At 50.5% G+C, this 26,294-nt stretch overlaps 1 protein-coding gene and 1 long non-coding RNA gene across 2 annotated transcripts in view; one reads left to right on the top strand and one right to left on the bottom strand.

The window, feature by feature from the left end:
- Positions 1-13,999: 13,999 nt before the first annotated feature.
- The window catches only part of LOC121089974 (syndecan-1-like), a 25,214-nt gene continuing 12,919 nt past the window's right edge, over positions 14,000-26,294 (top strand). The window contains exon 1 of the mRNA XM_040597830.1: positions 14,000-14,298. Coding sequence (XP_040453764.1) covers positions 14,242-14,298 — 57 coding nt within the window. The 5' untranslated portion in view covers positions 14,000-14,241. The remainder of the gene's footprint in view (positions 14,299-26,294) is intronic.
- LOC121089975 overlaps positions 23,281-26,294 on the bottom strand; it is a 21,797-nt gene continuing 18,783 nt past the window's right edge. Inside the window, exon 2 of the long non-coding RNA XR_005828435.1 lies at positions 23,281-25,671. This is a non-coding gene — a long non-coding RNA (uncharacterized LOC121089975). The remainder of the gene's footprint in view (positions 25,672-26,294) is intronic.

Below are 26,294 nucleotides of genomic sequence, written 5' to 3'. Positions count from 1 at the left end.
AGCTGATGGCAGTACACCCCTGGATCCAGGATGAGTTTTGACCGTTTGAGAGGGCTAAGATTGTTAGCGGTCTGTGGTGGTGTTGTATCCACACTTGTTTCTGTTACTGTCCAGGATTTTTTCAAAGGAATATTTTTAGTTTAAGATGTGGAGCGAAGTGGTCTGTCTGACTGCAGGGGAAGGGACTGCTTTTGGTGGTGGTAAAGTAACTCGCCTAAGTTGCTCCTTATGGACAGTACAGCCGTAATACTATCTGACTATCACTGACTACTAGATCCACTGATACTTTTTCATCAGAGTATGGGGAAGATTGAGGTTCCTGGGGTCATAATGTCTAGATGGTTTAGAGTTCTGATGGAGATTCAGAAACAATTTTAATCATGCTTCTTCCCTCTGCTCTAAGGAACAGGCTTAGGATGCGCTGCGTAGTAGCACGGTAACGGGGTTGATCTGTTGGTCAGTTTTGGCCCATGAGAAAATTTGTTCAACATCCTAGTAACTGGGAAAACAGGTAAACAGTGAGGTTACAAAAACTCCCACCGTGTTAGGAACAATTGCAAAAACATTTTAAGATGTAGTGACTGGTCATTAAAATTGCAGGTTGCACATATGTCATGGACCTGTGGAGGAAGCGCAGTGCTAGCTCCACAGAAAAGCTATCTGCTACTGAACGGTTGCAGTCAGGGCAGCTGCAGTGCTCTAATGCTGGGTTCTACACAGAGAATGGTCGCTGGTCATGGTGTATCCTGGGAGTGGGCAGTTTGGGGGCTTTGTTCAGTGATGATGTAGTTCTGTGTTGCTGCTTGAGGAAGGAAATGGAAAAAACAGATGCTGTAGCTGATCTCAGCTGTCCCAGCCCTTGTCCCCAGCCCACAGCAAGGCAGGAGCATCTGTCAGTTAACACAATGGTTCGCATAGTACCAAGCTACTACTGGTAGCGCTTGAAGCAATCCTAAGATCTCATCAGTCTTGTGGGCAACACTGATATTTCAATGAATGTGTGCTACAGGCACTGCCTGAAGAATTTCCTGCGATTGTAAACAGTGCCAGGAACACGCAGGAGATGCTGTATGTGCCCAGAGACAGATGGTTCAGGCACCTCTTGGCTTGGGGCTGAGGAAGTGTGGTTCCTGTCAAGGGCAGCATATCCCTCTCGGGGCCTTGCTTGGTTCCTCGAGGGTTAGCACACAGAATTGGGCTGAGGAGGCTTGGGAGAATGTAACAAATGTAGATCCTGCTGTCCAGGAAGGAACAATTTGATGCTGCAGAACGAGCCTGGGGTGTCGGCGCTCCTGTGTGACACTGCAGCCCAGGCCCCCGCCGCTCCATCGTTGGAAGCGGTTGGAAACCAGCACCATTATCATGGAAAGACCAGTCACAGGTCACCTCCTCCCATATGGAAAGCATGAAAGGATGTCCATCAAGTGTTGATAGCACTCCAGAGCCAATACATTTGTATATACAATTATATATGTAATTATATATATACACAATACAATTTTCCCTGCTAGTACAGTGCCTGTGTTAAGGAAGCAACTGCCTCATCCAAGGGAGTGAACCAGAACGCAGCGTTACGTGTTCCTGCATGAAGGAAGCAAGGTGGTAAGTAGGATTGCAGCCCTGAACTCTAGGAGAGCTAACTTTGGCCTTTTAAAGACCTCCTTGGAGGATCCTATGGTTAAGGCTCTAGAAGGTATGTGCGTCCAAGACAGCTGGCTAATATTCAAGCATCACTTCCTCCAGGCTCAAGACAGGTGCGTTCCTATGAATAAAACATCAAGCAAAGGGAGCAGGAGACCTGCATGGATGAGCAAGGAGCTTCTGGCAAACATCAAACAAGAATGAAGTTTATGGGATGTGGAAAAAGGGACAAGCCACTTAAGAGGAGTGTAGGGATGTTGTCTGAACAGGCAGGGAGGTGACTGGGAAGGCTAAGGTCTGTATGGAATTAAATCTGGGTAGGGATGTCAAGGACGACAAGAAGGGCTTCAACTACATGACCAGGAAATGGATGGCTAGGGACAGCGGGGGGCCACTGCTGAATGAGGTGGGTGCCCTGTGACGAAGGATGCAGAGGAGGCGGTTTCTGACCGCCGCGTTTGCTTCAGTCTTTGCTGCTAAGGCCAGCCTTCAGGAATGCCAGACCCTGGAGACAAGAGAGAAAGGCTGGGGAAAGGAAAACTTTATCTTGCTTGAGGAGGATCACGTTAGAGGTTATTTAGGCAAACCTGACACCCACAGGTCCGTGAGCCCTGATGTGATGCACCCGAGTGCTGAGGGAGCTGGCAGGTGTTATTGCCAAGCCACTCTCCGTCATCTTTGAAAGGTCATGGAGGACAGGAGGAAAGCCACTGTCACTCCAGTCTTCAATAAGGGCAAGAAGGAGGACCCAGGAAACTACAGGCTGGTCAGCCTCACCTCCATCCCTGAAAAGGTGATGGAACAGCTCATCCTGGAGGTCATCTCCGAGCATGTGGAGGAAAAGGAGGTTATCAGGAGTAGTCAGCACGGATTCACCAAGGGGAAATGATGCCTGACCAAGCTAATAGCCTTCTATGATGGAATGACTGTCTGGGTAGACAAGGGGAGAGTGGTAGATGGTGTCTACCTTGACCTTATCAAGGCTTCTGACACTGTCTCCCATAACATCCCCATAGGTAAGCTCAGGCAGGGTGGGTTAGATGGGTGGACAGTGAGGTGGGTTGGGAACTGGCTGAATGGCAGAGCTCAGCGGGCTGTGATCAGTGGTGCAGGGTCTGGCTGGAGGCCTGTAGCTGGTGGTGCCCCCAGGGGGTCAGTGCTGGCTCCAGTCCTGTTCAACCTATTCATCAGTGACCTGGGTGAAGTTTGCTGATGATCCCAAACTGGGAGCAGTGGCTGATGCCCCAGAGGCTGCGCTGCCATTCAGTGAGACCTGGGCAGGCTGGAGAGCTGGGTGTGGAGGAACCTAATGGAGTTCAACAAAGGCAAGTGCAGGGTCCTGCACCTGGGGAGGGACAGCCCCACGCACCTGCACAGGCTGGGGCTGACCTGCTGGGAGGCAGCTCTGTGGAGAAGGACCTGGGAGCCCTGGTGCACAGCAAGTTGCCCATGAGCCAGCGGTGTGCCCTGGGGGCCAGCAAGGCAAATGGCATCCTGGGGGGCATGAGGAGGAGTGTGGCCAGCGGGTCCAGGGAGGTGATCCTCCCCCTCTGCTCTGCCCTGGTGAGGCTGCATCTGGAGTGCTGTGTCCAGTGCTGGGCTCCCAGTTCAAGAGAGACAGGGAACTGCTGGAGAGGGTCCAGTGGAGGGCTACAAAGTTGATGAGGGGGCTGGAGCATGTCCCTGATGAGGAAAGGCTGAGAGAGCTGGGCCTGTTTAGCCTGGAGGAAAGACTGAGAGGGGACCTTATCAATGTCGACCAATGTCCTAAGGGCGAGTGTCAAGAGGACGGGGCCAGGCTCTTTTCAGTGGTGCCCAGCGGCAGGACAAGGGGCAACGGGCACAGACTGCAGCACAGGCAGCTCCACCTGAATGTGAGGAAGAACTTGTTACCTTGAGGGTGACAGAGCTCTGGGACAGGCTGCCCAGAGAGGCTGTGGAGTCTCCTTCTCTGGAGACATTCAAAACCTGCCTGGACATGATCCTGCACAGCCTGCTCTAGGAGAACCTGCTTTAGCAGGGGGTGGGACTAGGTGATCTCCAGAGGTCCCGTCCAACGACAACTATTCTGTGATTCTGGGAGTCTGTATTAAGTTTCAGAACACAAAGGCTATTAGGAAGGTACCACCCTGCATCAGGGGCAGAGAGCCAGTGGGGAAGCCCAAGCTCACAGGTTTACCGGAACTGCTGGTGTTCCTCAGTGAGGTGGTGCAGGACTGTTTCCTCCACGAGCCCTTTGGACAGAGCCTGCTCCTTTTGCACGCTAGCTCTGTGGTTAGGGAACTTGCCCAGCAAATGAGATGCTTGAATTAGTTTCCTTTTTCAGCCTCAGGGTTTTGAACCCGCCTCCCTTACTTCACAGGAGTATGTCCTAACCACAAGGAGCTGGGTGGGTTTACTTTCTACTCCTGAATTTGGGCTGGGCTTTTAGCACAGCGTGAACTATTCGTTGCGTCACGAACAGCACAAGATGGAGCATGACTCCTAAAGCGCGCAGGTGGGAGTGGGTAGGTTCCGCTCTTGAGATCCTTGTCTCCACCTTGATTCTCCCAGACTCACTTAATGCAAAATACATCTTGGGAGCAGCATTCCCCCATCATTAACAAATCGGAAAGACTCCAGAGGCTTTTTATACAGCGGCTGAAATGTAGGAAGACCTGAAGACCCTTATCATTTCATTAGTAAGAACGAGCATAGCAATAAAACGCTCACCCTCTCACCAGCCTTGGGGCACCAAGTGGCCTTCTGCCTCTTCCTCCTCTCCTTGCACAGTCCCTACCCAACCCTGAAGTATCTAGATCTGCAAACAAGAGACAGGGGCACAGTGCAGATGACAGCTGATGTACTAGACCATAGGACAGGGAGAAACCCCTCACTGAGCTGAGCTGGGCAGCACTAATGAGCTTCATTTGAGCTTAAGACCTGCCTGGAGGGTTCAGATTTCCTGGCAGCCTCGAAGCACCACAGCCCTTCCCCAGCTCGGCTGCTGGATCTTTTCCCGGCGGAGCCTAAGGCGGGCAGGGAGGGAGACAACCCTTCCCCGGCACAGCAGTGCCCGGTGGTGGAGGCTGTTTACGGAACACAGCCCGGCTGCCAGCTGGTCGCAAGGCAGGTTCATACGCTATGGTTTCACAAACACTTGCTTTGGTTGCTACCTACAGATCATATCCACAGCAGCACAGAGCTGCCGTGGCATTCCACCACTGCAGAGGAATGTCACTGGTGGGGACTGGTGCGGAATTTTGGCCAAGCCTGCTGAAGTCCCTCTCCTTACAGGTCACGTTTGCCGTGCCCTCTCAGGCTGCAAGATCACATTCTGGTCTTGTCAAAGGGCTTTTCACAGTGTTACGGCAGCAGAGCTGTTTCAGGTGTCACATGGAGTAGGTCCCAAGATAAAAGTAAGGTTCCCCAAAGATAAACAACTGCTTACTGAGGGCCAGTAGAAACTGCAGGAAAGGGGAATGTTATGGCAAGGGCAACACACAGGAAGGTGGTGGCAGAAAGCACCGGCCTGGCCAGTGACGGAGGTGACAACAGAAAGCACATTCACAACTATATTCTCTTCTCCCATGAGTGCAAATATAGGCACCCTGTTCCTTGACTGCCTCAGGAGAAAAAGAAGTTAGAGATTCCCTGGTGGACATGAAGACCTCTCTTTCCTTGCCTGTGTAATCCTTATCTCCCTTTCTCTAAGAGCTGACATACAGCATCAGAAAGGATTTGCAGTTCTCCCCTGCCAGGATCCATCCAGCAGGAGAGGTTTCAGGAGACCATCTTCTCGTACAAGCTAGGATCTCAAGCAAGGGTTCAGCCCAGCTGCTTCTCTGTTGGGCTCGGGTCTGGTGAGTCTGCCTCAGTGCTGTTCCTGGCTCCACACCTTTGTATATGAACTGGTTTCCAGAGGCTGGTACAACAATCAGAGCAATTGCTCGTTAAGCAAGAATTACAGAGGGCTGAAGCTAGGCTTGAAGAACTGAGAATGGGCAAACTCAGTGCAAGCCACAGAACCAATTCCAATGCCCTGCATGGAGGGATGGGATGAACGGAGCAGAGTTTACTCCTGTCAGAGTGCCAGGCTATACACTGGTCTCATTCAACTGGGCCATTTGGCTCTTAAAAAGCCTTTTTGTTCGAAAACTGATGATCTTAAGTACTCCAAAATTCACATGATGTCTCCTATTTCCTTGAAATGTTATTGCGTCTCATGAGAACCAAGAGTCTGGTTATTCATCCGAGTTTGGGAATTGTACAAGCTCACATCCTGCTGGGAAAGGGTCTCTCATCTACCCTGTCTTGCATGCCACCCCTTCCACACATGGGGAACCAGAAGCCCAAAGATGTGACCAGGGTGTTAAAAGTCACCCGCTCTAAACTTCTGTGAAGTGCTGCACGGCTCCTGCTACCCGTTTCAAGAAGGGATACTCCCACCAGGGTCACGCAGCTACACTCCATCAGCAAGGCTAGGGGGGAGACACCATCCCAGTTTAAACCCACTTCAGTTTAGGTGTAGACACTTCCATGCAGACACACTGGGAACAGATCCTGTTGCCTACGTGGGTATCTGGTGCCATTTGAGAGACTCCTGAGCATCCAAGACACCTTGACGGGGCAGGTGAACATCCCCTATGAGCTTGCCTCCGCCTGGCCTCTACCTTCTGCTCCAGAAGGGTATACAAGGTGGCACTGGACACCTTCATATAGACAATGGGTCTCTTCACCTAGAAGGTACCAGAAACCAATTTTTGTAAATCAGTGGTTAAAAGCAGGGGGGAGGGAATAGGAGGCAGGAACAGGCCCAAAGGTTTGGTTGGGGCGGGAGTGAGAACAGCTCTATATTGCAGAATAGGATGGGACAAGAGGTGGAGAAACAAAGCATACACATCCACACACATGCTCAAAGCTACTATAACCACCAAGTAATAATCATAATGACTCCTTGGATTATAAATACTGGGAGAAGGGGAAAGGGAAGAGAGAAGGAGCACCTTTGGAACCCAATGGTATCTTTTAAAAATAATAATAATAAAAAGACAACCTCTGTGCACAGCAAAACCTTCATTCCAGGCCTTCCTGTGAAGGACAGCTGATTTCACAATCACCTAAAAAGAAATCAAACTTCAGAAAGGAAACAAAAAAGTGGAAAATATTAAGTAATTAAAATACCTGCATTCACCCTGCCAGCGTTAGTGCTGCTCAGAGTGGGGCAGGCAGCATGCACACAAAGCTTAAACCCAAGGTAAACCCCCAAGTCTCTCTTCCCCATAGACATGTAAGTCAGTGCTGCAGAAACCCACCCCCAGCCCAAATGAGGTTTCAGCCCGTGATCCCCTCGTCTCTTCCAGTTCCTCACCCGTGTGTGTGTCCCCCTGTGCCCCCCTGCTCTCCTCCCTCTGGCCATGCACCCTGCCTCCCACCCCCAGGCAGATGTTCCTACGGTGATGGTTAATCACCAGTAAGGTGTGGGGATGGGCAGACAGCTCAAGCACAGCTTGCTCTGTCGCTGCTCCAGCCTTGCACCAGCTCCATTTCTGTGGCACAGGAGCACAAACCTACCTGGGGCAGGGGTTACACCAACCCCACTCCCAGGTGGGGTGACAGCAGGAGCTGGGCAAAGGTGTTCTCCTAATGAAGTCGTGAGAAGGTCCAGGATGAAGGATGAGACAGGATGGGTGGGGAATCAGTGGGTGAATCAACACTATGACAGCAAGGGCTGAAAGACGCTTGTACTGCCTGGAGGGATAGGGCAGTGGAGTGACTGCACACAGCCCTGAGACAGCTGATATCTGTGGAAATGGGTAAGTGGCCTCGAAATGCTAAATGAGGGATGCTAATTACAGCAAGATGCTTCCTCTTGGTTAATCAGGAAGAAAACCTGTTTGTTATATCATATCAAATTCACAGCATAGTCATGATTGGTAGCAAGAGTAAATGATAAAACCTTAAGTCATCCCCAGAGCAGCATTCCTCAAAGACCCTCAGTGAATCTGGGTCCAGATCACATCAGCTTGATGAAAATAAAAAAAACCAATGGCATTTTTCACAATGTTGCACATGTCTGTTGTAGCCGGCTGTTACTGAAATTGAACCAAAGCCTCTGATGCAGCCTAACCCCGCTCTCACAACTGCTCTGCTACAGCATCTGCTTCTTCCAAGACCACTTTTTTTTTTGCATACATAGGAGTATTAAACCTGCTTTGACAGAATTCCTGGAGCTGTACATGCTTACTCAAAATCTCCACGTAGCAGAAACACCTAACCAAAGTCACTTGGCTATTTAAAAGTGATGGTGTTGAAGCATACAGTTAACACGTTCCATGTGGACTGAAGACTTCTATATTTTGGTTAAAACTCTTTAGTTTTCTTCTTCATTTGGAACTTTCAAACCAGCAGTATAGCACTAGTTTATGCAAAAACTGATAGCTAACTTCAAGAGTACATTGTATATTTGGTACAGTCAGAGGGAAACAGGCGCCACATCCCACAAGGAAAACTTTTATTAAAGTTTTCTGTGAGTTATTTGAGCATCCAGGAGCCTCTATAATAAACCAGGACAGTAAAGGAATACAGAGAGAAAATACAGGAGTTCTTTGATAAGAGATTATACCTCATTTGACCTGGAGTCTCCACCTCTCCCAAACAAATAATGGGTCTCTGTGGCACTGCCAGAGCCAGCTGTAGGATTAAAACTATACATACTTTTAGTCTCACAGCAGTCATTGAGGCACTAAAAAGGCTAAGTATCACAGCCCCTGCTTTGCCGGATGGCAGGCAGCTACAAAGGGTCCAACTTCTTGTCCACAGTTAGAGTATGTGCAGCTCAGGCATCCGACCTGCGAGTCTTGGTCTCAGCATTTCCTCAGTGGATGCACTGAGGAAAGTTCCCATCCCTCATGGCACCACAGGACTGATGGAACCCCCCCCGCCCCCGCCGCCCCTGCAAGAGCCAGGCTGGCTGCGAGAAAGTCAGCAGGTACCAAGCAGGGGATGCTGTGGAAATAGGGGGGCTCTGTCCTCCCTATGCTCCTTCCATTTTCTCCGAAGCTCTCAGAAGCAGCAGCTGCCCCTCTGTATGATCCTGGGAATCACGATACCCTTCTCCACACACTCATTTTCATGCCAGGGCAAACCCCATTCTGTGCTCAAATTATTTAGGGTCACAGAGGTTGAGGGATCCTGCACTGCAAACCAGTGTTAGTCACTGCAAGCAGGTTGGCCTGAGTTAACCACATGGGTAAGTGAATCACAGAAATGCAGGAGATTCTCTCCCTGGGCAAGGAAAAAAAAACCCAAAATAAGTGGTTCTTCAGGTGAGTGCTTTGAGAAAAACCTGCTTAGTCCACAAGTCCTGAGACTGATGGGCCAAAATTTTTGAATACTGAAAGCACAAGCCAGTATTACAGCAAAAGACCTCATTAGGAGAGACTTAGTCAGTCTTTTCTTGTGGGCAACATCCATGTAACTTTGGCCAAACCCCATGGAGGCTAATGGGAAACCCCTCCATAGATCTTGATGCACCAGGCCCCAAAATCCAGTTCTGAGGCTCTCTGTAATGAGCATGCAGGATCCTACAAGGCCCTCACACGCAGCATCAAAGAAATGCAGCTGGGTTTATTACAGCTGTTTATGAAAACTATCACAAAAGTGGCATGCCACTGCCAGCTGGGCTTTTGCCAAAGGAAGCTCTGCTAAATTAGGTTGAGAAATATTCGGTTAGTGGTACAGATACATTTATATATAGTTTTCGGTGTTCACCCAGAAGTTCTCATTTGCAGGACACAGGCAAAGGGGATGGAGGAAAGGAAAAAAGCCACCAAATTCTTGGGAGAGGCAGCCAAGTTGTTTCAGTTGGTATCTGTAAAGCCAACACTGCTGCTACACTGACACTTGGACCATTAAACATTGCATTGTTTAAGCTGAAAAAAACCACCCTTGGAGTTTTTGCAGGAAGACTTCTTCTTGTCCAAATAAGCAAGGTCATCTCTTCCATCAGAGCATTACATGGGGGAGAAGAAAGGAGATCAGAGCAGACAGCCCCTCAGGCTAACTACACTCCACACCTTGGGGTGGGCCCGGGGGGAGCCTCCTTCAGTCTCTCACTTCCTGGGAGTGAAAGCCAGGAGGCAGATGGTGTTGCTCAGAGATGTCTGACTCACTGCAAAGGCAGCTGGACAGAACAAGCAAAATCAGATACCACTGTGCAAGCATACTGGGTGGGTTCAGGTGATCCCGCTATAAATCACAGTCGGCATTTGAAAGGGTCAGAATCAATTATTTCTACATCAGTGCAAAAGGACATCCAAAACAAACCGCACGGGATTCACCAGGGCAAGGGAGGAGGCAGGAGGAGGGTTAACGTATTCTGTGCCACCCCCCTGAACAAAGAGTGACGGTCTGGGGACTCGGGGAGGGGACTGCAGTGTCTGGGCTCCCAGAAGATGAGCCAGCACAATGACTGGATGCCAAATGTTGCACGCTGGCAGACAAGCCTTTGGTAACGCAAGGCTGAAGGTCCAGGCTGCTTCCTCTGCAAACTTGTTCTTACACTTGGTATTGATTTAAGGAATGGGTGGATTGCTCTTTTGTTACTTCACGGAATTAGAAAGAGGAGGATGTGGTGTAAACCATGGGCAGTAGAGACACTGGCCAGAGGGACTTTAAAGGGAAAGGAGTAGAAAAGCTCTGGGCTAGCAGCAAATGAAACTTCGCAAACCTTCCTGGTCTCCACAGTCTCCAAACAGACCACCAGCCATATTGTCATAACCTCCTCCTGGCCCTTTCAAGAAACCAACCCTTCCTCTTCCACCCCCATGTTTTAGGCCACTGATCAAGACCTGTTGTTGCCAGCTCACCATTCTGAGGCACCATCTGTGGGAAAACCCGGACACCAAAGGGAACATTGGTGACAGTACTTCAAGGCCTTACCAGACACCATCATTGTTGCGGGTGCATCTCCCACCTCGCTCCAACCACTTTCTGGGGCAGACTCGATCTGAATGCATTTAACTAAACCCTGTCACTGCCCCACGTGTCTGAGGGCACACTCTTTCTTCTCCGTCCTGTTCAGTAACCGCCACACAGATTCAGGTCTTTTACGCAAAGCCTTGCCTACACGTTGTAGCTGAGAAGTGAAACACATGAGGAGTTGTGGGTTTCCCATTCTTATAAGCCCCCTTTAGTTAACTGAGCTACCAATTAGGGCGGGGAAAAAAAGAGTTTTCTCTCGGGCACAAAAGCAACAACAGAGAAAATGGCAATCATCAGCAGGGAAGCCAACTATCTGAAGTCAACCAGAGATCACATCCATTAGCAGTGAGCTGTCAACTCCCCGACCCAGCAGGCAGGCAACTGCCTGTACACTTAAAGCAATCTCAATATTTGCATATACTCTAACCTCCCACCGCGTGTTAGGGAACATACTCCCCTTCTGCATCCCAAGGTGTCAGGCTGTAACATTCTCAAACAAGTTTGTCCACAGGTGAAGTCACTGAGACGCAATGTGTGAACGTATCCAGCTTGATGCCACAGGTACGATCCAGCCTTTGTTAAGGAACAGGGAACAGGATCAGCTTTTTCTAACCCCACCCCATCTGGTCACAGCCCATTAATAAACCACCTAAGGACACATGGCACCAGACTTCAGGAGAAGAGGCAATCGTCTGCTCTACAGGCTCCACCGCAGCTGGTGGGCAAACGCAGGGTGAGGACACACGGTGATGGTGGCCACATCCTCACACACTACTCTGGGTAGGTCCGACACCTGGAGAGCCAGGCAGGCACCTCCTGCCCCTGCACGATGCTCACATTCATTAGGGGATAAGGAACGATGGCTTCTGCTGCAGAACGCAGTGAAGAATGGTGGCGGTTGCCCAAAATCAACAGTTGCCATCCCTGCTCCCCCCTTGCCTCTGGTGGTGGCGGAAGCAGCCGGCTGGATTCCTCCCCAAGCTGTGTTTCCCCTCATCCCATGGCAGGACACAGTTCAAACCAGCCCCTTATCCCCAGGGAGGCTGAGTTCAATTGGGCTACACTGCTGGAAGCCCTTGATCCAGTTCTGGGAAATCCCCACAGCTCCACTGTACTGGGCAGAGGCAACCAACTCCTATCATCCCCTGAGCTCAGGGCTGCCAAGAAACTCCTTTCCATACAAGTCTCATCTGGCTTTTCAGCATGGAGCTCTTTTGACTAAAACCACAATACTTAGCATGCTTCAATGATCAAGCAGAGGGCACGGGAATGTCACTGAAAACACTTGGCTTCCAAATGCAGCATTGTTCTTCCCTTACCCCATTCACAGATCCTGACCAGAACATCCCAATCAAGCTCTAGCAAAGTTTTCCAGCAAATCCAGCAAGGAGTACCGCAGCACTATTTGATCCACCATCTCCCTGAACACACACGAGCCCACACTTTACAGGAAACCCACACGTCGCACAAGCCCACCAGTGTCTCACCACGGCTCCCAGGAGCAGCCCTTGTGGAAGCATCTCCCCCCGCCTTCGTGGCTGCAGAGGTCCATCAGCTGCAGCCTTGGCCAAACCATCCTCCGTGACGCCACCATCAGCCGGGAAGGCTGGCCATGCCCAGCGCACGTTTCCCGATGCCCACTGATGCCCCGGCAGCTGGATGTCACAACCTGCCCACCAAGCCCGGGTGACATTTTCAGCCTCACACCCTGCAGGCTGCAGCACCAAGCACCTCTGTCCCAAGCCCCGTCCCAAAAGTCTCATCTCCAGTGTTCTGGTTGCATCAGGTTCCAGACGTGGCTCGGAAAGGCCACTCTGCCACCATCCCTCAGTGGCAGCCTGCTTTCCCACCCTGGAGCCACTTTGCCTGCACAGTCATCTGCCAGGCACCCACATCCCCCCACGGTTTTTATTTTGCATCCTTTCCCCAGCCCACCTCGCTGTTTTGTCCAGCTGCCCCACACACCAGTGGCTGGCTTGACTGTGGGGCCCCACGTTGCCATCTTCTCCCCGTCAGCCCCACCGTGGGGAGCAGAGCATGGTGGCCATGGCTCATCTGAGAGAAAGGCGGCCTGGTAGGAATGTTCCTAGGAAGGCTGCATGAGTAATTTAAGAGAGGGGGGAAGAAAGCGAGCTAATTAAAGACATGTGATAACATCACAACAGTTTTAGCCACATTGAATATCCAATTAGGTCTAGTAAGCCTTTGGGCCACAGCTGTGGGAAGGGATCCTGGGCCTGGCAGAGATGGGCCAGCACCCACCGAGAGCCTCCCGAGCGACCAGGGAGCACCGGTTATGGCTCCTTTTTTGGGTAACCCCCCCCGGGAGCCGTCCCGGGGCAGCACAGCCCCGTGCCTGCAGCCTTGGCCACATCCCTTGTCCATCCAGCCGCTCTGTGGGCACGTGGCACACATTGGCTGTGCAGCCAGCGTGCGCTCCTGCAGCTCCCAGCAATATTAATTCTGAAAAAGTGCCTTTTTTTTTTAATATATTTTTTTAAAATACCGTTTGCACACACATGCAGTTGCATTGCTTACAGCAAACACTTCAACATGCGCTGGCATACACACACGAGGGGGGGAAAAAAAAACACGAGACAACTGAATTGACTGGAAGCAAACAGGAACTCCAGCCCTGGGTCTGGAGGCAAGGTAACAAAATTCAGCCCGTGGTGTATTTTTCGTGGGATACTCGCCTGCCTGCCTGGGTTTTTGCTGTCTTACGGTGAGATGTGCGAAGTCCCACCGCAGCAGCGCTGGAGAGCACCTAAGTTGCTGCTAACTCCAGCAGCGGGGGTAACGCGCGGCAGGGCGCTTCTTTTGAAGCAGCATTTTTTCCCGCAAAACCTCTCGCAGCATTTTGACTCCGCTGGAAAAGCCGCTCCGAAAATCCGCTGCAATGAAGGGCAGGGGCAGAGGGCGCGGGGCCAGCCCCGGGGAGCCGTGGGCAGGAGGCAGGACAACCCCCTCACTGCAAAAAAGAAAAACATCGTTATTTTTTTCAGGGAGAAAGCCCCGCTGGAGGTGACCGGGAGCCTCGGCGCACCCCCGGGCGCAGGGCCGGCGGCGGGGGAAGGGGGGACGGCAGCGTCCCCCCGTGATTTTCCCACAGTGGAAAGGCAAGGGAGGGCTTTTGACACGATTGTTATTAATTATTATTTTTAGCGAGAAGGAAGGAAGCTCTACGGGAGCAATGCCGCTGCCGCAGAGGAAATGTGGGAAGGCCAGGAGGGAAGCGGCGGGGCGGGGGCCGGCGGCGCAGGTAGCGCGGCGGCAGGAAGCGGGGGCGGGCGGCGGGGCGGGCCGGGGCCGCGGCCGGCGCGGGGAGCCGCGCCGAGGGGAGGGGAGGGGAGGCGGAGCCGGCCGGGGGGTGGCCGTAAGGTGAAGGTTGTTGCAGTGGGTTCATTAAAAGACAGAGTTCAACTCCTCGCCGTGGCAGAGCGCTGCTGGGAGGCTGGTTCAGCGGCGTGCGGAGGGAAGCAAAAGGAAAGGGGGACGGAGAAAGAGAAGGAATCCGGGAGGGGAGGAAACCCGCAGCGGCTTCAGAGAACGCGAAGAGGCGCGGGGCAGGAGCGGCGGAGACCGCGGGAAGAAGGGGCAAGGCTGTGCGCTCCCGAGGCCCGACGAGGAGGAAGGATGATAAACGTGGTGACCGTGTGGCTGGTGGCCCTTTGCTTCCAGGCTGCTGTCCCGGTGAGCCCGCCGCGAGCGGAACGGGGCGCGGCGCACGTGGGGCGGCGGGCCCGGGCGGCCGTGCGGGGCCGGGCCGGGAGCAGCCGGGCTGGGGGCTGGTTCCCCCTTTCCGACAGGTTTTTACCGGGGAGAGCCGGTGGCCTTTTGTGCTGGCGGCGGGCTCCAGCCCGGGCTGCCCCGGCAGCCTTAATTCAAACCAGACCCGCTGCGGCCGCCCCTGACCCGCCGGCGGCTCCGCCCCGGGGCGCTGCTGGGCGGGTGGCGCTGCCCGGTGCCCCCCGTCGGGGCGCGGGAGCCCCTCGGGCCGCCCGCGAGAGGCCGGCGGGGTGGTGGTGGGGGATGCTTACGCCTTCCCTCCGGCGCGGTGCGCCCCGAGGGGGGTGAGCGGTAAGTTTGGGTGAACGCTCGCATGTGGCTCTTTGTGGCTCGACTGTGGCCGGGCAGCCTTCCCCCGCGCCTCGCGGGCAGGGGGTGACACGGGGAACGGGGGCGCTCCCGCCGTGCCCCCGGTACGGCCCGGCTCCCACGGCAGCTGGGGGCTAGCTGCTCCCCGACCGCCTTTGTGCCCCCGGAGCCAGCGGGCGGCACAGGGGTGCCTCGTACCTCCGCCTGCTAGAGCTGTAACGCGCTGGTGGCGGCTCGGCACGTGACCCCCCGTGCCCCTGCTCGGCAGCAGCCCGGGGACACCGGCCCCGCTTCCTCCCCGGGGTGGGTGGGCGGGCGGGCGTCCCGGCTCCGTCCCTCCCGCTGCCTCCAGCCCTGCGGAGCCGCCTGGGCTGGGCGTGGGGCCGCCGCGCCGTCCCCCCTCAACGCCGGAGCGCCGCGGCGGTGGGGCTCGCGCTTCCCCGGGACGCGGGGGTTGCGGGAGCGGCGCTGCCGGGGGCGTGCGGAGCGGGGCTGCGGGCAGCCCTTCGGCCTGGGCAGGCGCCGCGCCCGTCGGCCGCTAGATGTCACCCGCGAACCGGGGATGGCCCCGCCGCCCCCTGCCCTGCCCTCCCGCTGGGGCCCGGTAACAGCGCCCTGCTCGGGCCCGGGGCCGCCGTGTGGGGATGCCGAGTGCGGGGCAGGAGCCTTGCGGCCGCCCCTCGAGAAGGCACGAAGCCCAGGTCGCCATCCCCTTCCCCAGTGGCGAGGGACACCCTCTCCCCGTGTGCCCGTTGCTCGTGGAGTCTTCTCCTTTGCATGAATTAGAAGAAAAAAGTGGAACGTGAGGCTTTGTCTGAGCGGGCAGGATCATCACAGGCAGAACTGGTGGGGTTTTTTCTTTCTGAAAGGGAATAATTGATTTGGAACTTGTTTGGAGATGAGCAGCCGCGGCAGTTGGATAAGGAGTGGCAGAACAAAGCGTGTGGCACGATCTAAGCTGCTCAAAATACCTCCAGTTGTCGCTGTACCATTCTGTCTGTGAGCTCGTACCTTAGATCTGGACACATACCCTGCTAGCCTACATGGCAGCAAGTAGTTACGAGATGGCTAAACCCGAGAAGTGTGTGAGCCAATCAGCCCGGTTTCATGGGGAGAAGGCTCTGCTCGTAGCTTCTGAATAAAATGGAAAAACTGCAGTTAATGTGTAGCCTCTGTAGTGCATGTGGATAAGGTTCCCGTGTGGTAAATACTCCCTACTAGAAATGAGAAAGATGTGAATTAAATGCTTGTCTGGAGTTTTCCTGCGCGTGAGAGACGCAGGCCTGGATGCAGCTTCAGGCGGAGGGGTTTCCTGGGTGAACACATGAAGCAACAGAAGTCCTTGGGGCTCACTGGTGACTCAGTGCTGAGGCTGTTTCTCTTTTGGTGATCACGTGGCCTTTTTCCCCGTGTCAAAATGTCAGTGACACAGATTAAGCTGCCTTTCCCACCCATCTGGAATAATCATGCTTTTGCATCAAGTGGCAGGAAACCTTTTGTGTTGGGCACAGAAAGCAAAGTGACCTTACCGCAGCCCTTTGTGTATACCAGATCACGGCGCTGTGGGCGCTGGCATGGCTGTGTTGGGTTCTTGGTGGCCTGACCGTTGGAAAGCGTGCCGCTGCTGCTGGTGCATTGCTTGACTGCTGCCTGACTTTACTTGTCCGTGCTCCCACGTCGTAGAAGTAGTAAGCAGGAACTAGAAAGCGGCCAAACGGTGGCTGTTTTCTTTCTGAGTACTCTTACCTGCAGGAATGGCTGGGGAGGTTCCTATTCTTCAAGGTGATGCGCTCTTGCTCAAAATGCCTTGCAGGAGAGAAATTGCCCTTTGTTGTTATTGATGCGGGGGGGACATGGACTTCCTTGAAATAAGAAGGCTGATGCATCATAATGGATTAACCTGGTTTTTCTCTCAAATGGAAGCTTTGACATGGTATAACCCTGCTGTCAAACTAACTGAGCCGAGATGTGTAGCCTGCTGCAGGACAGCAGTGGACAATCCAGCCTGTACAATGAGGGAAAGCAAAGTTTGGATTGTTTCATCTGGTGTAGGTGCATGCTGGCGATTAACACAAGCCTAGCAGAGCAGCCAGAGTGTTTTTCCAAGGGTGATGTCATTCCTATCTGCATGTAAACTAATTAGAAGAAATTGGGTAGCTCAGCTCGCTTATTAAACTTGCAGGCAGTAGATAAGGAGGAAACACTTTCTTCTATAGTATGTGCAGTGCGGTGTCACATTATTTATCAAGCATTATGAACAGCGCTTCTTCATCTGAACCCTCACTTGCTGGTGGCTCCCTCCCAGTAAAATGTTAACTGTTGTACCTGGTTAACTGATTAGAGCAGAGACAAATAACTGGTGTGTGTTGTGTAAGGGGGCTCAGGTGTGAGCTTGTATTCTTTTGTTCCAGGTTTCTCTCTGTTTCAAGTGGCTAGAAGAGCTAAAATTTTTAATGGCAGCACTCTGAAACTTCTGGAAACCAAACAATCCTCTCTAACAACCCGAGACAAGTTACAGCAAGTGCAAGAAACCTGTAAGCCTTCTAAAATTAAGCTAGTGTACTAACCTGAAATGTAGGCTGCTGTTTTAGCAGCAAAATTGGTCCATTATAAGTAAGTGTTTTGCATTGCTAGTGCTTAGATGTCTCCAGGTGGCCTGTGTAGTAGCACTTCATCCTGACCATGTCTAAAGAGCCTCTGAGGGGGACATTCCACACTTGTGACATCTGGCATCTAGGGAGCTGGGATTTTAGTCGGGCTTGCTATAGGGAGGAGGGAGCCTCTTACAAGAGAGAAGATAGGACCCCTTTCCTGAGGAGGTGCTGTCAATGATAAAATTGCAGTGCTTCAGCATTGTGGCGTTAGTATTTTTGTCTTGGATGTCTCCTGCTCTTCATTAACGCAGAGCTATTAATACGGCGCTCTGGGATAGCTGGAGATTGATGTACTTGGTGAGACATAGGGCACTTCAAATGGCACTGGCCCCTCAGGGCAATGTTCAGTTGGTGTTAAGGCACCTAAATGTAGGTGTCTGTATGTGTTCTAGGTGCCTAAGCTCTCATTATAGTCATGATGATGTAATTAGTGGAGCCAAAGAGAGCGATTATCTGACCAGCCACTGCACACCTACTTCAAGGTGAGTTGCTTTGTCAGGGTTTTGACTGGATCTCATTTTGCCTATAAGGGAAGCATAGACACATTTACTATAGTGTTTTTTTCATCTGAGAGCAATTTAGCTCAAGGCTTTTTATTTGTTAAACTTTTATGATAACTCTCTCCAGAAACAGACTGGACAGATGCTGTTTCTGTGCCAAGAGAACTAGCAAAGCAGTGGGAAACATCAGCTTTCAGCTAGAACAACAGCTCTCTGCTGTTTGAGTGCAACTGGATTGGTGCCCCCAAACAATACCATAACCTTGCTCTGCTAAAGGCTGTGGAAGACATTAGGGAGTATAGTTGGGTCCTGCATCAGCGTTCTGAAGTGAGGAGTGTGAACAGATTTTTTTTTTTTTTGGGGGGGGGGGGGGCAGGGGGGAAACAACAGCTTGTGAGCTGTTGAGGAGGCAATGGAGCACTTTAGTAGAAGGCACTGTTTGTGGATTAGAAGTAAGGAACCCTTGTTACTCCCTAAACTTTGCTACAGGCAATGAACTTGCAAGGTGGAAGTTGTTTTGGACTTCTGGTGTTTCTCATTGGTTCTCTTCTGAGCTGAGAATATACTCTGAAATGCAGAGAGAGTGTGGTGTCTCCTTAGAAGCACGGAGTGTCCGTTCTGTTAACAGGTCTCTTAAGTTAGAGTTGGCTAGTGTACTTCATTTTAACTGCTGCTCTGTTAGGCTACTGGTGTACCGCAGAGAGAAGCTTTATCTGGCCTGGCTAGAAACCTGGGATAGTGCACTTTCTGCTATGGAGATGCTAGTGGAAAAGTTACTGCACTGTGAAGCCTTACCTCAAGGTGAGATAACGTTTGGACCTCCTACAAGCAACTCCTGTGCAGCAACATCTGCTAATGTGGTAGTTTCCCAACCTCTCAGTTTCTCAAGCAGTGCTTGGCTGTAGTTGATGTTCTGGGTCTTGTGGAACCGGCATGGGTCCAACAGAGTCTGTTAGCTTGGGCTCCTTGCCATGCCTGACTGTAATGTTTGTATCTCACTGCTGAGACCAGTCTCACCAGTGAAGCTTGCTTTGCTGGATGGGAACCAGTGTGTTAGTGGGATTTGGATGGAGCTGGTAATAAACTTCCCGTTGAGTCACTGGAGCTACAGCTACAACTGAGTCATGGAGGTGTTGTAAGTCATGGCTTTCCCTGCAAGGCTTCTTGTTTGAAACTCCTTTGAGTATTGATCAGCTGAAGAGTTCTGTCCGCTTCACTTACACATCTTGCTGCTGTGCTCTCTGGCAGAACTCTCTTCTCTGTAGCCCTTGTTTTTGAAATATGGTTCTCTTTAATGTCCACTCATTTTGCCACTTACTGTTTTGGGCTTTTTTAATAACTGGAAGGTCTTCAGGATTGCTATTGCAGAATGACTCCTGACTAAATCGAAGGCACTGATAAAAGAGGGAACTGCCTGCCAGCCAGCTTAAAATACAGGTGTTTTGCCTTTCATGGAGGCTCTTGTGTTCTTGTCGTACTCCACTCCGTAACTTTTCTGCACTGCTTGTGCGGTAATGACAATGTCTTGTATGCCAATCATGGAAGCAAAGGCTGACAGTCTGGATTTCTGGCTGTAGGCAGTCCCAGGTACACACTCCTGTTGACCAGCTTTCTGCAAAGTGCAGATGGTTCATGCAACAACTTCTCTGAGTGCCTTGGCTCCATCACCTGAGCGTACACAAGCCGTAGCTAGAGAACGGGGGGATATCCTTTGTCTGCCTGTGCCATGCAATAAGGAGCTTACTGCCTCTCAAATGGAAGGAAACTTGAACTCTGTTCCAGTTGTGAGGGGAGCACGCTGAGTTCTTTCTGGGCAGCATTATAGACCATGACTGTCCTTGAGCTGTAAGCAGGAAAGCTCTTCTAATTAGTTTCTAATGGTGGTGGCAGTACACATCCTGGTCAGTCAGTAGTTCCAGTCCAGCACCTTGCATCTAGGGGATTGCTAGACAATTAGACTCCATGCTGAAGCCAGAGGTGGGCAGGGGAGCGTGGAGCCAGTCTACCATCTGGAGAGTGAGCAGTGATTAATATAATGATTTCCAGATGAGAGCTGTGGTGAGGCTCCATGTCATAGCAGTGGTACTGCTGTGGCTGTGTTGGTAGGGAGCCTTTGTATGTTCCCCGGGGGATCAGAGCTGGCAGCTACAGTGCTGTAGGAAGAGACTACCTGGCTCTTCCCTGTCCCACAACAGGACCCTATTGCTGCCTCATTGTTTGCTTTGAGATCACTAGAGTGGAGAAATACAAATGTAGGCATCTATATATTTATATGGACAGATACCTATCCCTGTAATGTGCTGTTGGTTGACCAGCTCACAGCAGGATTTGGAAGCTGTGTGCCCTGACTTCAGGATGGCGTTCTGGGAGATCTAGTGCCTGTGCTCTGCACAAGCACAGGAGCTCAGAGCAGCACATCTTATCTACCAAAACATCAGTCTTGGGTAAAAGCATCGCTGCAGAAGAGAGAACCTGTTATCCCATTAACCAGCTAATAGGTGTCCTCTTTAGGGACAGAGCTCAGGATTTCTTTAGTCAAGAGGTGGAGGGCTAGGAGGAATAAAAGCCCAAACTAGAGGAACCACAAAGCTTGAATTCATATCTAACATGAACACTAATATATGTGCTATTTTTCACTCCCCTGCTGTGCTCTCTGTGCTTATGAAACTGCAATAGAGACTCTTGCACTGGCAGATTTGATGGCCAAATGAGATTTGTCCACCTCATTGGCTCTAACAGGGTATAAATGGCACCTACGTGCAGTGGAAAAGTGGTAGTGAGGCTTGCATCGAAACTTGCCTAACAGCCTGCAGCTAGACAGCTTTGACTTCTAAATCTCTTTCTGTTCTAATGGAGGAATCATCTGGATTGTGACTACTTTCCCATCAGTGAACAAAGCACCTAACAAAAGAGACTGACTCTGGCATGTCTGGGCAGTGGCAAAGGAGTGCTCCGCTATCATGTGCTTACATCAACTGACTCATGGCCTCGAAGAGGAAAGCTGCTAGCTTAATCCTCCAGCAGCATCGGCTCTGCTCTGAAGCATGTTTAACTTGCAAAAAGTTCCTCTGTCTGCACCTGTAGTCACACAGAGCTGTGAAACAGTGGTGAGCTTCTTCCTACAGCAGCTGGAAGATGCGATTATGAATAATTTGAAGTTCTTACTGTGGTAGCTGAAAAGTGCTAAATGCTCAGCGTGCTCCCACCTCCCCAGCATGCAGCCAAAAGGGGTAACCCCCCCCCCTCTTTACACTGATTCTAGTAAGTGAAACAGGCTAAGCACTAGTCATCCTGTGGCCAAATTAAGTGCTAGAGTCCCAATCATTTAGCAGATCTTATTGTTTGACCTGTTTTTTTAACACTCCCCCTACCACCAAATTGCCTGCTGGGGAACCTTCCCATGCGTTATTTGGGGACATACCAGTTGGCAAGGCTGGAAACTATGCCAGAGATTGTTCTAATAATTTGATGGTGTAGATTGGGATCCAGTGCCTGGGGATGTTCCCTGAATGAGTATGGATGTAGCCAGTGGGTCTCTGGCAGCAGGCCCAGAATATTATGAAATTGCGAAAACTGCAGTATCCAGTGAAAGAAAGTGAAAGTTTGTAATAGGAGATCACAACGTTCTCATTGAAAACTGAACTTTTTTGGAGGCTTCTGAAGGATGAGCAGCTGCAGTTGCCTGAGAAATCCTGTGTAATCAATCAGCTGAGGTTTGCAAAGTGAACGCTACAAACCTGCCAACAGCAAAGCATCCGGTGTAGCGGTGATGGTGCTGGTACGTGCCAGTGATGCAGCCTGTGCTTTTAGAAATGGCCCTTAAAAGTGGTCCTTCAGCATTTTATATTCTCTTCAGAAATACATCATGCTGATTAGAGTCAGTAGTCAGTGAGCAGACCCAGAGTTTATCTGAATATGAGGTGTCTTTAACTTAGTGATGTTTGAACAGTGTCCTTCAAGTTTGATCTGCTGTTATGTAGCATCTAGCTATCCCAAAGGTACTCCTTGCCAGAAACTTGTCTCAACTAAGGGACATGTTGTGCAAGGAGTAACTTGGTACTAAAGCGCTTCACCTTGCCTTGCAATTTTTAGTACTGTTTTATTGACTTGTCTTGATGCCTGATAGTCCATTAGAGGTGGCATTAGTGATGTGTCTTGTCTCTTCACAGCATAGATGTGTAAAACATGGGGATGTCCAAACCACAACTTAAGTCTTACAGTTGCCCGTATGAAGCAGGAGAGCGTTTAGACTCCACAAAAGTGATAGTATGTCCCTCTAAACTCTAACCTCCTTAGCTGGTTTGGTGGCTGCTCTGAAGCAAGGCCATGGGGAAGAGAGGTGAACAAGCTGTATACCCAAAAATGAAGGCACAAGGTTAGCTGAAACGAGTATCTGTTACTACAGTGAGACTTGGCCAACAGCTTGGATCAAAGGGAAGCTCTCTGATTTATCCTGCCTTTGTAACAGTCCCTTGTTTGGGGCTCCGTTGTGCAGATGTGATACTAAACTGTGTAACTGAGTGACTCTAGGTTAAATTAGTTTAATCCACAAGGTGTTTGGTCAAGATATGCCTAATGTTCATTAATGAAATGAGTAGAAGTGTAGGTGACCAGAGCACAATTGCAGCAGCAGTTTTTTTTAAGTTGTTTCTGATGGGAGGATTTCATTTGATGCTTCAGCTTTGAAATGATACTTCAACACCCTCATAACACCCTCATGACTCAGCTTGGAAGTACACCAGCGAGCTTCCATAATCTCACTGAAGTCTTGCATAATTTAACTGTAAATGGGGCGGTAGTAAGCAACTGCTGTCAGAACTTGGTCTTACATGCAGGATTACCAATGCTTTTGTAAACCTGAACATAGAGACCATTAGTGTCCTAGGAAGAGGCGCCACTGCAAGCTTGATCTCTGTGCCATTTTATATGGGTAGATCACTTGCTGTATGCTCCAGTGGTTGTGAGTGTGCACATTTCTTAAAGGGAGTTTATGGAGTCCGAACTGTGTTATACGTTAATTTGGTGAAATGTGGTCCAGCCTGTGCCCAAGGACTATCTGGCCTATTGCTGTTTATTCCAAGGAGACTAGCAGTACCCAAAACATACCCATACTGCTTTTTCTTCAGCACCTGCACTCGAGAGCTGCTAAGATTATGTGGAAGGAAGGGGTGATGCTGAAAGAGCTTCTTTGAGAAGACTTTTGGGATGGGGAGAACAGGGTATTACTGATCTGAGACATAGCTCCTGCATCTGGTGGAGATGTTTCAGTCCTCTTGTGCATGGCTTAGTCATGCTGGTGTAACTGCATCTGTTTGGCAGGGATGACTTCTGCATTCTAAACAGTCTAGGCTTAGTCAACACTGTGAGATCCTGTGGATAAAAGAGACCTGATAGTATGCCTCATAATGTAGGGAGAGACCCGATTTCTTCATAGCCGTGCTAGTTTACTTGAAACTGGAAATAACGAGACATAGAAGCAAATGCGAAAAGTACACTTAACCATGCGTGTTTAGTGTGAGACCTGCTGAAGCACAGGAACCGCCCTGCATCGGATCAAACCCAAAACCTAAAGCTGCTTGCATGGTCTGTGTGAGTCCAGCAACTGGCTGCTGATTGAGACTTGCAAGTTCCTTCTTTACAGACTGGTGGCTGACTGGTATAAATCCAGCTGTTCAAGAGCACAGTTTCTTGGAACCGGTTAGAGCTCGGCTGTAGGGAGCGTGAACAAATCACAAGGGAGCCGCCGAATGCCAACTGGTGGCTCATTTTGCTGCCCAAGTCTAACTTCTTCTGTAGCAGACTGACAGATCACAGCACCAGGGGATCAGGTTGTGGGGTGTGACTGGTCCTGCCATCTGGTGAGCACATGTGAGATGGAGACTGGGACAGAGCCAAGCTGCTCTTTCTGGATGCTTCCAGTTCTCTGATCAATCAGCTCTTCGGTGAGGGGTGTGACTGAAAAGGCTTGGTGGTGATGCTATAATAAAGAAGCTGGGCATGAGATTTACAATGAAATACTGCATTCAAAGGTAACAGATGTCTGGAATGTGTGTATGGAAAATACAGATTGTTGGCAAAAACCATTTCACAAGCATTGGAGACTTCCATCGTGCCTCCTTCCGGAGAAATAATGGAGTTTACAAAAACTATCAAGGAGGCCTTGTCTTGGGTTGTTGAGTCTCAGACTGGCTGTCATGATACAAAGAACTTGATGTATGTCCTGTAGGGTAAACTACGAGCAGATTAGCTGGGAAGCTAAAGCAGAGTTCGATAGCAGCATGTGTTACAGTTGGCAGGTGTTTCTGCCACTGAAGTGTCAGAAAATAAAGTAATTTTTGTTTTCTTGTGCATAGGCTGTTGCTATAGGATATCTCCTCCTATAAAGTCTGGTGATTCCACTGTAATTTCATTAACTCCTCAGAATACCTTGTCAGCTTTTTTGTTGTTGTAAGGCTATTTGTAGGTTTAAGTAGTCTCATTAAGTTTACCAACTTTAGTTGTTTTAGTACTCCAGAGTTGTGAGTTCATCTTTCTGTTGAAGTTTCAGTAACTTCATACGGCTAGGAATCAGAAGTACCGCCAGTAAGCCCTTAGTTTGATGACATACAAAGGATTTTTACCTGAAACTTGATTTCACTAACCTAGTGTAGCACTGCAAGCAGTTTGCTCAAATTAGAAACAGATCTATGTATCGCTAATAGAGTGAAAATGCTTCTGTCATCCTTCCAGAAGATCTTAGAGCTTTGTCTCCTGGCTGCTTAGTATATCTCGCACCAAGTAATTGCAGGAGTTCAAGGAGCAGAAAAGGGAAACTCCTAGGACTGAGATAAGAACCTGGGTCTTTTCCTAGCCGTGTGCCTGGATGCCGAAGGCTGTTGCACTTCCTCCTGCCTGGTAATTCCTGGAGGCAGGAAGTATTCCTGGCTGTGTGTTTGATTCCTTTTCTCAGGTGAAGTAGAACAGCTTCTTCCCACCCAGAATACTGTGTAGCATGGTGATGAGGTCACTTCTGACTTCTGGGATCACTACAGCTGCATGAGTGCTCTGACCTGAGCAGGTGTGATGGTTGTGGTAGTTTGCTGATCACACAAAAGCTGGCATGGAGCTCATTTGAAATGGGCAGTAGTTCCACCAGACAACTGTATGGCATTTGTCTCCAAGGAACCGGCTTCCCTAGGATCAGAGGCACACAAATGTTATTCTGATGCTGTTGAGAGGCATCGGTGTTCTGTAGTGTGCCACCAGGCTAACTTGAAGACCTGAGATGCCATAGAACACGTCGCACTCTCCTGTAAATACATCTCTGATTTCTGAGCTGAATGACTGAAGATGAGGAAACCAAGTTGTGCTCCTGTGGGACCAAAGCCCTCCAACAACCTCTCTTGTGTCCTAACATTGGCATGCTGCAGACTTGCACTGCAGTGATGGCCGCAGCAGGAGGGGAGTGCAGGGTTGAGCCTCTTGGCATCCAGGCACATGGCCTACAGCTGCGTGCTGACCAGTTTGAGCTAATGGGCCTGCTGGGAGAAGACAGTCTCAAATGGGACGAGTGGAGACACTAGCTGCTTTGCAGCTCTTCGCTCAGACCCAGTCCTGGGCTACATTCATCAGTCTTAGTGCTGTAATACTAACTGGTCTGCTTTACTGGGAGCTGGATTGTTTCTTAGCTTTATGGGGAGGGAAGACTGGCTTCTCCAACCAATGCGTGCTGTCAAGGAGCAACCGGGCGGTCTGAAGCTCAGTATTGCACTTGCCAGGAAGTCTCAGTGGTTCTGGAGCAAGTTTCATTCTAGTGACAGTGCTCAGTGCTGATCCTGTAAGACAGGGTGAGCGTGAGGCAAGAGATGAGGCAAAGGAAGGAATTTACACCCAGATGCAAGCAAGGCTGTTTGTTCATGCAACAGAGGTCAATGCATGGATGGGAATAATTGGCTAAGGGTAGGGACTGGTTTTGCTGGGTCTGCTGTTGAAGACATAGGGTCAATGTGTTTGTATGTGTTGGGCAACACTACAAAGTCCAGTCTCCATTTAAGGGGCTATAACTGCTGATGGTTTGTCTGAGGTGAGTTGCTTAACCTCACCTGCCTGAACACCACAGCAGGGGCTACATGTATGTGGGAGGAAAAAAGCACCAGGGACCTTAGATCCTGTCACTTTAAATTTCTTCTTCTGTCAAGAGGGTCATATTTATCTGTGTTGCAGTTACTAGTATGCATGGGTACTGGGGTTTGGGTCTCTTGCTGGATGGGTTTCCATTTTGTAAAGATTTTCTGACCTGTGGCATACTCCCCTCTTTCAGCCTTACCTTGTCAGGGTTCCTGGGGTGGGCAGCCCGCCACTGCCTTTGACTGAAACTAAGCAATTCTTGGTCTGTACTTTTCTAAACAAGCAGTTGTACTGGCTGTCGCTGTAAGACTGAACATTCTCTGCTGGTTTT

This window comes from Falco naumanni, chromosome 6, assembly GCF_017639655.2.
Source record: "Falco naumanni isolate bFalNau1 chromosome 6, bFalNau1.pat, whole genome shotgun sequence".
Lineage (NCBI taxonomy): Eukaryota > Metazoa > Chordata > Aves > Falconiformes > Falconidae > Falco > Falco naumanni.
This window is presented reverse-complemented; position numbering and strand designations above follow the sequence as displayed.